The sequence below is a fragment of the Trachymyrmex septentrionalis genome, unplaced genomic scaffold (genome assembly GCF_001594115.1).
Source record: "Trachymyrmex septentrionalis isolate Tsep2-gDNA-1 unplaced genomic scaffold, Tsep1.0 scaffold152, whole genome shotgun sequence".
Classification (NCBI taxonomy): Eukaryota; Metazoa; Arthropoda; class Insecta; order Hymenoptera; family Formicidae; genus Trachymyrmex; species Trachymyrmex septentrionalis.
In genome coordinates, this window is record NW_017304675.1 from 291,647 (window position 1) to 305,173 (window position 13,527).

At 31.3% G+C, this 13,527-nt stretch overlaps 2 protein-coding genes across 2 annotated transcripts; both read left to right on the forward strand.

The window, feature by feature from the left end:
- The first annotated feature begins 184 nt into the window (after positions 1 to 184).
- LOC108745856 (HEAT repeat-containing protein 1) lies at positions 185 to 9,547 on the forward strand. The gene is made up of 10 exons (XM_018482252.1): positions 185 to 324; positions 418 to 566; positions 1,603 to 1,897; positions 2,059 to 2,422; positions 2,880 to 6,158; positions 6,319 to 6,996; positions 7,216 to 7,533; positions 7,634 to 8,082; positions 8,468 to 8,918; positions 9,301 to 9,547. Exons 2-10 carry the CDS (start codon positions 425 to 427, stop codon positions 9,469 to 9,471), a joined length of 6,147 nt encoding a protein of 2,048 aa, XP_018337754.1. The 5' UTR covers positions 185 to 324; positions 418 to 424; the 3' UTR covers positions 9,472 to 9,547.
- A 1,300-nt stretch (positions 9,548 to 10,847) lies between these two features.
- Positions 10,848 to 12,853, forward strand: LOC108745855 (the record flags this gene model as incomplete). The annotated part of the gene is made up of 2 exons (XM_018482251.1): positions 10,848 to 11,997; positions 12,529 to 12,853. Coding segments are annotated over exons 1-2 (1,058 nt in total), but the record flags the coding sequence as incomplete, so codon positions are not given.
- Between the last annotated feature and the right edge of the window lie 674 nt (positions 12,854 to 13,527).

Genomic DNA, 13,527 nt, shown 5'->3' on the forward strand with positions numbered 1-13,527 from the left:
TTTTTTTGCACTCGGCATCTTCGCTTTCTCTCTTTTCAAAGCCAAACATATAGCTATCTCATTTTGAGCGTAAAAATATTTGAGGATTTCATGCAATGCGAACAGACCTGTGGACAGTCGTATGTTGCCGGTTGGCCCGGAGCACAACTCCCGCCAGAGTAACTCGATTCGAGTTGGTCAACCAAGGAAGAGTACGAAGCACGTGGTTATGGACGGATGCGACATATCTTATAAAATTGTATCAACTTTATTTTTAAAATTTTGTACATTGAATTGATATTAATTTTTTGTAAATTTTGTTGTGACAGAAGGAAAATAAACTTCGTAAGTTCCTAATTCTAACGAAATCGTATATTAAAAACAATTCTTTTAGATGTTAGGTTAGAAATTGTTTATACTTGCGGCTTGTTTTTTTAGATTAATAATGGCAACGTCGTTAGCAGCACAACTTAAAAAATTAAGAACTCCGCAGACGAATTTACTGCTACAGGATAAAAAACGTCCTAGCTTGCTGTTTGACCCAAAGGAGGCTGCGAATTTGGATAGGGACACTGTGTTGAGTATAGGTTAGTTTTTTTCCTTTCTTTTGTATCTGTGTTAACTTCCTGTCATATTTATGTTAAGTAATATTAAGTATCTAAATTAAATTTTATATATTATTCTAGTAAAATTTGTAACTATATTATTTTATTTTATAGTATTTATTTTTATTTAGTCATCTATCTTTTTAATAGCTCCGTTTTATGTTACTTCAATTATGTATTTATGTATTATAATGAACATGAGCTTTGTGCTTTAATTTCAATTTATTTCAAAATCTTTACATCTAGAAGAATCAGTTTAATCAATATTGTAAAGTAAATGATAAATTTTAAAAATTGCTTAAAATCCGAAACATAATGTCATCTACGAGCAGTGTGTTAGTATACAAATCTTTATACACTTAGATATTTTTACTGGATAATTTTGGAGAAAATTTATGACAATGTTCAGACTTTTGCAATGGAAAATGTTATGTCGAATGTCAATTTTCAACAAAATTAATTTATTAAAAATATTAAGAATTCAATAAAAATATTCAACATATTTCAAGATTTAACAAATATCAAGATCATGATGCAGAGAAATGTGAGTCTGTTCTCTGCTAAAGGCCCAGATTCAAACCTGGTCAAAAAAATAGGATTATATATCAAATTATGGAAAGTATTTTTACCATAAGAATCTCTTTTAATAGGCTGGTTGAAACAGTGTGTAAGAACTTATTCTTCTCTATTTATCTATTGCCTTTATAACTTTCTTACTAAGTTTAAGAGAAATGCGTTTCTAAATGTAAGAAAGGTATACAGTTTAACCTATTAGGTTTTTTATTAATTATTTAAAGTGTTAAAGCAAAAATTGATTTACGGTATTAGCTGTAAATTATGCTTTGTTTTAAGAACTTTTTAAATTTATATACATATAATACCAATAAAACTAATAGATAACAATGCGAGTAAAACAATTTTAATTCAATGAAAAAAAATATCTTAATATTTTTTGTCAAGGCTGCATATATTTATAAAAAAACTATATTTTTGATCATACTTTCTTATCTGTTCTTAGGCCAGAGTGGTTTGGAGGAATTACAGAAACTTTCATCAGTATTTGATGAATTTCAAGGTACATTATTTGCACAGAGTTCTGTAAACTTTGAAAGAGCTGTCCAGAATGTTACATTAAATAAGCAACTGGATGCAGAGATTGCAAAATTTCTATTATTATCGACTCCATATTTCTTACTGAATGCCTGCCACAAAGCTCTGGAGTGGCTTGTATTCAGATATCACATTCATCACTATAATAGAGAGCAATTTATTCTTCTGATCTTACCGTACCATGAAACTCGTATATTTGTTAGGTATGTATTAGATAGTTTGTTCTTTTATTGCTACACTGGACAATAAATTTATAAATGAAATAATTATTCTTTTAACTTATTTATAATACTTTCTTATGTACATTTCCATTAACACATATCTTTAAGAAATTGATTAAAAATTTATTATTCTGTTTTTTAAGAGCCCTGCAATTGATAGATCTGTCAGATGAGAGCGATAAATGGCATTGGTTAGTACCTATGCAAAAACGCGGTATAACTCTATCTTCCGCAATTCTCGTCAATCGTTTGGTCGCAGATAAAGGAATCCTGAAGACGCTATGTACTCATGTGACATTTGCCACGAAGACTTATTCCGACAAAGCATCTTGTCTGACCACTTTGTATTCCTTTTACACTACGGCAGTGTTAGGAATGATTGAACTAATAACCATCACTGAGGTTGAAGTAAACTATCTATTACCAACTCTTCTTCAAGGCTTGAGAAGTCCCATTCTTGATTTTGCTGCCAGCAGCTATATGATTATTGCAAAACTGATAACAAAGGTTAAGTTTGTTCTGTTTTAATCATATTTTATTGTTTTTTAAATATTTCCATCTTAAAACTTAAATGAGTAAATTCAGTATTAAGATAAGAATCTAAGAGTCATAAAATAAAAGATAGAAAGATGGCCTGTATGAGGCAATATAGTTAACAGTGCGAATATAACAAATAATTACATACAAATGTACAAGTATACACAAATTATGTACATATATTTTGATTTTGCTTTGGGTTCTTTTGTATATTTATTGATAATAAGCATGCAAACTTTTTTACCTTTTATTAAATGAATATTTCTCAATTTTGTAATACATTAAAAAATATAATTTTTTATATATTTTTCTATATTATATTATAAATCAATTTTATATTAGTAAATTAAAATTAATAATATATAAATTTGAAGTTTTTTTAATTATATCGAAATTTTAATTATGTATTTTGGTATTAAATTTATAGGCGAAATTGAATGACGACACAATAGAGAAATTGTTGTTGACGACGTTCAAGAATTCACACATGAAACAGGAAGCTACTATTTTTCTACTCCATCTTTACCAATCTCAATTAACTGTTATACCGCAAAGTTTGATTCTTCAATTATCTGAGCTACCTTGGTTTGTTACGACGATTGTCGCAACAATTAAGTTGGGTACTAATGTCTCAAGATTTATTCTACATTTTCTTCGAGCCGCTTGCCAACTTATCTCCGAGAGTAGTGTGCAAAACATGCTCAGCAATATGCTGGAGCACATTAGACTCGATGATGAGACAGCGGACGCTATTTTAGCTACATTAACATGCGACTTTAAAGATGAAGCTTTAAGTAGCGAAATAAAAAGTTTTCTAGTGAAATTTTATCAGAATTTTGAACGCAGCTATCCAGAGAATTTTGATAGATATCTAAAAAAGCTGATGAAGCAGAGCGAGTTTGATGAAAAATCTAAACAGGCGTTACATTTCCTTACTTCAAGGTCTTTTGGCACTAAGAACACACACGAGTCCGTCGAGATTTTGGACAAACTAACGCACATCAGCGCTGCGCAACGTGTGATTGCTCTTGAAATTCTCGCTAAGAACAACATCAATGTGTTCGAGAGTTTTCGCAGCATATTGACGAGTACTCTTCAAGCTAGATTTTATGATGACGACATTAACGTTGTAAAGACTCTGCTGTCTTTTCCTACGAAGAAATTGATTAGTTTGTTACCCACAGATACTCTGATGGATGAGTTACTGGTTTTGTTATCAACGTGTCACACAGCATCGAGAAAAGTGTTAGCTAAGCCAGCTTTGAAGACACTGTTAGAACTTTGCGATGAAAGCGACGATACTAGCATCTTTATCACAGCTTTACCATATCTATTTCCAGCTACGGATGTAGATGTAGAAATTGCTATGGAAGTTCTCAATTCAAACTTTGCTAAGAATAATATATATATGCAAAGCGTGGTGCAAGACATTAATAAATCTAATTTGAATGCCGAAGTGATATCTTCTGCTGCTTTTCACAACATATTAAACCATGCGTTGCTACCGCCTACGGAGAGTATATTGAATTCCATGCGGCAACAAATGTCGCATGGCGATGCGGCATCTTTATTCTTCAACATGATACTATTAGGATCAGTCTGCAGAGTACCCGTGGGCTCAATGCCGCCTAAAACTGCACGGGACGTGATTGAAATAGCCACGGAGATGATTAAAACATATTCGCACGTTAAGCTACTTCGCAACTGTAACAATATTACTGGCAACAACATTCAAATGGCTCTGAAGCTTACATCTGAGGGAATTTTGCCGCTTCAAGCAGGAACTTACGTTCTCGAAATGGTGCACAGGCGATTGAATATTAAATCCGAATCAAAACTTGATTTCGACCACAACGCTGAACGAAGCAATCTGATTCTGCGACTACTAGAGATGTTCATTGAAGGCATGGACAATAAAAGTTGGCGAAAGCACTATTCTAGATGTCTACAAATCTTCTTCCAGCTTCATTTTGCTACAGTGAAGGATCTTATCTGCTTTCTTGCGCAGTTCTATGCAGAACCCATAAAAACAAAAACATCCTATCACTGTTTACAGATTTCCTTATTACTATTAAATCAGTGTAAATCCGTCCACTGGGCATTTGAGGATCAAGACTTTGTTACCAATTTGCTACTTTCGTTGGCAAGACGTAATAACGAATGCAGAAGAGTAGCGATAGATATTTTAAAAAAGATAACACAGACTTTTAGTCTCAGTACGGAACCATTCTTCGTGTTGTTGCAGAAACTAGCGACAAAAAGTACAGAAATCTGCAGTGATTCTGATGAACTTGCATTCTACTTCTACTTCTTCCTTTCTCCAGATCCACATGTTTCTCATCAAATAAAAGAACATAAGAAGTTGCAGCAGACTCAGAAATTATTATTTGACATGGTGACACAGCAGAATGAAGAATCAAAAATTTCTCTGACTCAAAGATCACAACTCCTTGATATTTTGGTGAATGTTAATAGTACCGAAATCCTCCAGCAATTGGCTCCGATAGGTCTTCAGCTTGTACAAAAGCTAGTGGAAGATCCAAAAAATAAACCGGCTGGTAGTGCTTTACGAAATATATTGGATCGTTTTACCATAAACACAATTGATGCCCTGAAGGACGACAAAGTATGGTTGCTCTTCACAACATGCATTCAAGTACACGAATCCTGTGCAGTTTTAGAAAATGGTAATCGAACTTCGCCGAGCATCATGATGTTAAAACGAATTGATATACTCTTCGATGCAATGTCTCATGATGTTAAGGTCAGCATCCTGTCCAAAATCCTGGACGTGATGATTGATTGCGAGATTAACAACGTAGTTTCTGTCGCGGGAAAGACACTTCGCCGGTTGCACGTGGATGCGACGATCTTAATTTCAGAATTGAAGGCCATGATGAGCAACCAAATTCAAGAAGAGGCGAGCTCCGAGATAAAGTCAAGCGAAAGAAAGCGGAAAAAGCGACAGAGTCAAACTCAGTTGGCGCATTCGGCGATGATTCACAGTCGGGCGTGGAAGCGCGGTGTCATCCTGTTGGAGTTTGCAGAGCACGCCGACAACATTAAAAATGAGGAACTGCTTTATGGTGTATTGTTTGATTTGCTAAATGTTTGTCTGAGTCTGGAGGAACAGAGCCCAATCGAATATACGAATCAGCTGCTTCTTTCAACAATCTTTTGGATGATGAAGAAGAAACTGCCAGTGCGTGACGCTGACTTGCAGATTTCGCTTATTGTCAAGTGCATCAGAACGTCGCGCAATCCGCAGACGCATCATCATGCATTACTGGTGCTGGTCGAGTTTTTGAGGAATATGAATGTCCATCGTGCTCTTTTTAATCTCATGCCAATTTTCACATTTATGGGCAGCACGATGGTGCGGCAGGACGACGCTTATTCCATACAAATCATCTCCAAGACTCTGGAAACGGTGGTACCAATCATAAACGCAACTGACAATGCGGTACATGCTTGCGAATTGCTGAGGACCTTTATTGTCTCGTTGCCTCACATTCCTGAGCATAGGCGGATGCCACTCTTTGTCAAGTTGCTGCAGCTTCTCGACAATTATCTGCATTTGTATTATTTGCTGACTTTCGAGAGCTACGTTATGAAGATAGCAAGCCAGAAGGTCGAACATCCCACTCAGTGGTTAGATTTTGCTCTTCAGGTGTCTCAAGAATTTCCACCGTATCGATTACTTCAGGTCAGTTCTCGATAATCATTTCAATTTAGGATTTAGCCATATGAGCATTTTTTAAAAAGTTTGAACACACTGTGTTAGTGATGTGATTTTTTTCAAAAAGATAATTCTGTTTTTTTTTTATTATCCAGAGATATAACAAAAACTTTCCTTTTTGTTTCAGATTTGCACGAAAGTGGTCCAGTTCATCAAGCTCTTGCCAACTGATATCGAGGAAGAACAGGGCAGAAGGGAAGCAATGAAATTTCAATATAAAAATATTTATGACGTGACTAAGTCCACGCCAAAAAGTCTTCGGCACTATAAAATGACGGCTGTACAATTTCTCAGTAATCTCTTGTCGTCCGAGGATTTTATCAATCGTGTAGCTGTGCTAAATCAGGATGAGACAGACAATATAAACAAGCATTGCGATCATCTGGCGATCGAGTTGATTATGTTGATTCAGATAATTTCGAAGATCGCTGATCAGCATCAAAACAGACCAAGTGCCAAGTACTGGAAAGTGTTATTACACCATTTGTACGATGTGTTGGATTTAGTGAACAATCTATTACCAAATACTCTGTTCCTTCAGAGTATCAAGAACCTCCTAAAACATGAAGTCCTATTAGTAAAGAAGAAAGCTCTAGAATTGTTAAACGCAAGATTGCTTCAGAAGAAATTTGGTGAGGATGCTCACGAAGAACTTCTGAGTTTGATTAAACCTTTGACAGACTTCTTCAAAGTTGAAGTAAAGGTTGAAAATCAGGAACAAGAGATCGTACAACAGACTGTATTAATATCTTTGAAACTACTAACGAAATTATTGGCCATTGACCGTCCTGCTGTTTTTAGACCAGTACGCATATTTGATTAATACATTTTTATTTAATATTTTACGTAATATTTCTAAAAAAATGTTTGATTATTTAATAATCTTCTTCAGAAAAATTAATATTATTAAGTTTAGTATAATTATCATAATGCTATAATATATACTATAATAATATAGTAATTATGATACTAAAATTATATAATGATTATTTATAACATTATGTATACTAATGATTATTCACAGATTTTGGATATAACGACAGAATTGTTAGAATCCAAAAATGGTCCGGTATTAGCCAATGCAGCGTTGTGTGTAGCAGAATTATGCAGTTCAATGCGAACCCATGCTCTGTACTCGCTGAACAAGTTTGTGCCTGCAGTTTTAAAGTTGTTAAAAACTCATTGCTATCAAAATGTGCCGGATGTTATAGTCATTAGCATCGTGAGTGCATTGCAGAAGATAGTGGAATCTTTGGGAAATTTCCTGTCGCTCTACTTGGATCAACTCTTATACGAATTGACAATGCTCAGTTCTCAGTATACCAACACGGATCATCCTAAGGTATTCGTTTAATGTTTTGCCTACCAAGATTATGATATCTATTGCAGAAATTTCGTTGGGTTTTTTGAAGCTTAATTGTTTTTTATTAATGTTTTGACAGGCTAGTATCGTTATTTCGCGTCTGAAGGCAACAACGCAGAAATTATCCAGTTGCATACCTCTGCGAGTGCTGCTGCCAGCTGTTAATGGAACTTATCAATTGCTATTAGACAAAAAATCTTATATATGTATACCATCCTTGATGAGTGTGCTAGCAGAATCCTTTGACAGTGTGCCTCCAACAGAACTGAAGGCGGAAGTCGACAATCTCGCCAATTTCTTCCTCCAAATTCTTCAATTTCGTGAAAGAATCGAAGATAACATGGAAACACAAAACGACCAACAAATTACATTAAAAGACATCGTCGCGGTTGAGGAAAGCGCTAGTAAAGCATTGGTAGCATTACTCTTGAAATTGAGCGAAGTAACGTTTAGACCATTCTATGATAAACTTTATGGATGGGCAGCGAATGATACACAGCACAAACAACGGAGTATAACATTCTACAGGTATCAACAATATAAAATCAATACAAATTAAATCGTATTAAATTGTAGTTGTAGATCTTTTTCAAAGCAATTATACATTCTTACTAATCGCGTGATATTAAACATTTAATTAATCAATACTTATATTGCTTTTATTATATATTATTTTTTATCAATAAGATTAAGTGTTTTAAGGGTTTTACGTAATTGAAATAAATATGAATTTAATTTTATAGATCAATTATATAAGTAGCTTGAAATGCTTTAAAATATATATGGTTTTTTCTTTAACACGATAATTTGGAAATTTATTTTAATTTGTTTAACATAGTAGATTGATGAAAAATAATACATCTTATATCCATCAATTCTTACAAACTTTGCGACTTTTAATTTCTCTGTTTAGATTATCGGCAAATATAGCAGAATGTTTGAAGTCCCTGTTCGTTCTGTTCGCTGGACTTTTTTTGAAGCATGCGGCATCGTTACTGAAGAACAACAACATGTTCATAACGGACACTCCGCAGGAATTGACGCTTCCCGATGAATCCAGCAGAATTGAGCTGGTAGAGGCAATTCTATTGACACTTTATCGGGTATTCAGTTATGATGTGCATAACGTCGTCGTTGAGGACCGATATGAGATTCTCATGCAACCGATAGTGGATCAAGTGGAAAACACAATGGGAACTAGAGAAGAATATGAGATTCGAGCTAGTCAGCTTATTGTACCTTGTATAGCTTCTTTCGCTAGCGCCATTTCCGACGATTCATTGCACAAACAACTGGTCTATCAAACGTTGTTGAAAACGAGGCATGCAAAGCCTTACGTCAGAAGCACAGCTTTGAATGCATTGGTAAGATTATATATGATGAATAAGTTTAATTTATATGTTTATAATATGTTATAATATAAAAGTTATTACACAGTGAAGTTCTATTTTTATTGCTTTCAAATTTAGTCAAATATATTCGTTTGAAATCTTTTTTTTAACTCCATTTAAAATAAATTACGCTAATTCATAAAGAATTTAAATAATAAATTATTATAAACGAAAAAAAAATTCAATATATTCAAATAAAATTTAGTAAGGTAGTTATTTTTTTATTAAAAACTGTTTATACTGCTTATATCTCATAATTTACATAGAAATTAAACTGTTCCACTATTGTTTTTTTATTATATATTTCTTATTTAAATTATCTTTGTTTATCTTTTAATAATTATTTGCGATTTAGGTGGAAATCGCGAGAAAACTCGGCGAGGATTTTATGCCATTATTGCCAGAAACCGTACCATTCCTGGCGGAAATGTTGGAAGACGAAGACGAAGCTACAGAGAAGTGTGCGCAGAATGCTATTCGAACTTTAGAAGAAATTTTCGGAGAGTCTTTGCAGAAATATTTTTAAACATCTCCAATGTGAATATGTTTTAGCCTGTAAATATGTAAATGTGTACAGAGTAAATCTGAATAAATCACAATTTAACAAAAAAAGTTTTTTTAGTCTTTTAAAAGATTCGTAAATGTTCGAGTAATAAGTTTGTTTAGGAATTGGTCTATTGAAAATCAAATTTGAAAAACTTTGGCAATGCTTTTACATTGTTTTATTTCTAACTTATTTGCAATCTTATACAAATTACCTAATATTTATCACGAGTTCGTCATCAATTTTACTTAATTTATTAATTCGCTGAAAATGGCCTGAATTAAACTGAAACATGTATGTTTGAATTCAAGAAGAATTGTATGTAATACAAAATATTATATATTATATACGCTAACAAAAATGTATTGTACTCTCAGTTAGTTATTATACTACATGAATATTATTTTAAATATCGAGAACCTTTGAAAATAATTTTTATATTTTGGTCAAATATGTATATCAACATGTGTGCATTGATCATATAATTCTTGAGCTTATTACGTTTCTTACATCATGAGCATATTTTTATTATTCTGTACTATAATGTAAGAAAATAATATGTTCTATGATCAAGATTGTAGATAAAAGTCCAAAATAGATCCACATTTTTATAACAGCATTTATAATAGCATAGCCAAAGCTCTCCTTTCAAACTTCCAATACTCCAATTTAAAAAAAAATTATCTCAAACCGCTTACGAATCTTTAAAGGATTATAGATTTAAGAACAAAGAAAATTTCTTTATTGTGTCAATGATTTTCAGATTTATTCTTATATTTTTTAATTTTGATATTTTCCATATTTTCTATTTATAATTATTTTGTTATTTTATACACAACTGTCATAACAATTTTACGTAAATAAAAATAAAAATTTAACTATTTCAATTTGTTTTAAGCATCTTTATCGATTATTTAATATTGATATTTGTAGAAAACAGTGCATGTTAATAATTTATTCAAGTTTCTTATAGTTATCAAATTCTAAAGAATTAAACAATATAGAAATAGAAGAAAAAACATATCATTATATTATGATGACTTTCAAATTATGATTTTAAAAAATTACGTATTCATTAAAAACAATCCATTACCTAATTTACTTGTCTTAATTATATGATTTCGTTATATAACTTTATGAACTTTTTCAGTAATCCTATGTATAGATATTCAAGGGAATGAAAATAAATCGTTACTTATTACAAGTTACTTTTTTGGTAAGCAACGATAACTGTGACTTTTAAAAATCGGTAACGAGTAACTGCAACTTGTTACTTTTAAAAAGTAACTTTCCATTGATATTACAGATTTTTGTAGTGAATTTGGATAATGGAATGCGGTTATGTGTATCAGAAGAAACTCAACTAATATGTATTATAAGCGCATACGGGAACACACTTTGAACGCATTCTGATGAAAGGCATATTCTGTTTCACATATAACGCGCATGATATATCATTTTATTCTTCTTTAACGTCGGTGAATAACAAGGATAATATGATTCATCACGCTCGTGCATGAGATAGGACGCAGTAACCAACAGTAACCAACGCACTCAAAAACTAACCAAACTAGCAGACAAATGACTCTCTCAAGGATATTACATACCATTATTAGTATATCAATGTGTACAAGTAATTGTATTCCGATAAGTATACGTAATATAGTACAATCTTGAAGTGTCATTAAGTATATATTAAAAATCATATTGCAGTAGGTTATAATAATAAAAGAAAGAAAACATAAAAATTCATTAATCATTGAGAGAGGTTAGTCATGGAAAATACAAACAATACCGAATGTAAAATGAAAGTACTTTGCAAACTACCAAAAGGATTAGGTGCAAATGGAAATCTTAATGAGAATTGGCACAAGATTAGGGAAAGTTTTGATATATTTTTAAAAGTGACAAACAATATTATAAAATCGGATGAAGTTAAAATTGCTATATTATTAAATATTGTCGGCAAAGATGGTATTGAATTATACAATAAATTTAATCTCCAAGAGGCAGAGAAGAAGGACTTGACAAAAGTGTTGCAATGTTTTGAAGAGCATTGCAATCCTAAGAAAAATGTTATACATGAAACATTTAAGTTTTTTAGCAGAATACAAAAAGAAGATGAAACATTTGAGAGCTTTTTAACAGATATAAAAAAGCTGAGTCAAATGTGTGAATTTGGTATAATGACTAACAGAATGATTCGAGACAAAATTGTGTTTGGGATAAGAGACAAAACACTACAGGATAAATTTCTAAAAATGGAAGATCTTAATTTGCAAAAGGCAATTAATTACTGCAGAGCTGCTGAGACTCGAGAAAGAAATCTACAAGGCAAACTAAAGAAATATGGTCTAAGAAAGAAGGTAACACAGAAGTCCAATAGAATCAGAGGCAAGAAGGTGATACAAAAATCCAATTGCAGTATATGTAACACAAAACATGACCCAAACAAATGCTTACATGGGAAAAAACACAAGGAGTGCAGTAAACTAAATTATTTACCCGGTAAAAAATTTTTCAAAACAATATTTCATATATAAAATTATGTAAAAATATACATATATATATTATGTAAAAAAAACATAAATATGTATAATCTATTACATAATATTATATTTAAAATATAATTAAATGTTGATAGTTTTGTTCTGAAAAGAAAAAGATAAATTTATTACAATTTATTATTTTATGTTAGTATAACACAATCATAAAAAGTATTTTTTTAAATTTAAATTAGTAATTATAAAATGATTTAATTTTTGTTACATGCATAATTGACTTTCATTTTCTAATTCTCATATATAAGTATTGCGTACTATATAAATTTAATATAAGTAATCGATTAATAAGTAATGTATGAATTATTTGCTAATTAGATAGTTTTAAATAATATATCAATTATTTATATTTACTCTGAATAATAATCATACTTTCGTTTTCTGTAAACAGCATTCGCAATCATTTTATTATATCTATATGTATCTTTTATAAGTTAATAATTAATATTTTGTAATATAAAACGTTTTATAATAACAGAGGAGGAAGAAGAAGATGATGAACGGATTCCAGTTCGACGTTGGATACGTAAAAATTACACAAAATTAACCACAAATAAAGCGAAATGCAATCATTGTTCTGAAGTATTTAGTTATAAATATGTGCCTGAATTACCTTGCCACTTGAGGTTGGTCCATCCAGACAAATTAACAGAAAAGGAGAAGGAAGATCGTAAAATCAGTTGGATATGGGATTATTTCACACCAGGAAACAATATGACTGCTATATGCAACATTTGTAATAAAACATATAACATAGTATCAACAACCAGGTGTTTAAATTTACACTTAAAACGGGTTCATAGGTAAGTTCTCATACAGTATATTAAAAAATTGAATAAAATATTGAAGAATATAAAGTTGATAGTGAAGTAACAGAACAATCAATAGCTAAGGAAAATGTATATGTGTTTAACAATGCACTTATCAACTTAAGCGTCAAATTGATTTTTGCAAATATGATATAAAAAGGTACATACAGTGGCGTGCAAAAGTTTCTGGCCAGTGACATTTTGTACTCTAATTTATAAAAAAAAGCCTGATAAAATTTTAATCATTAGTGGGTGTTAGTACAAGATGTGGGTAACGAAATCTTGTTTAACATCTAATAACAATCAAAATTTTATTAAATTTTTTTGTAAGTAATGCTAATGCTGACCATACTGTAACTTTCAAGCCTTCTTTGGTGAAAATTTTTTTCATAATTTTTATACTAATTAGAAAATTTTTCAGAAATGCTCAGAAATATTCGGGAAGTTTATATTTTCTTTCAGAATTTTTCATATAAGTGAATTCTGAAATATTCTGAAATTTCTTATCCCATAATTTTTAAAAAATATTTTTAAATTTTATAACATTTCAACAGAAATTATACTTACAAAAAATTTATAATTATAATTATAAATTAATTATAAATTACTAATAAATTATAAATTCTGAAAAATTATATGAAAAATTCTGAAAAAAATTTTCACCAGGA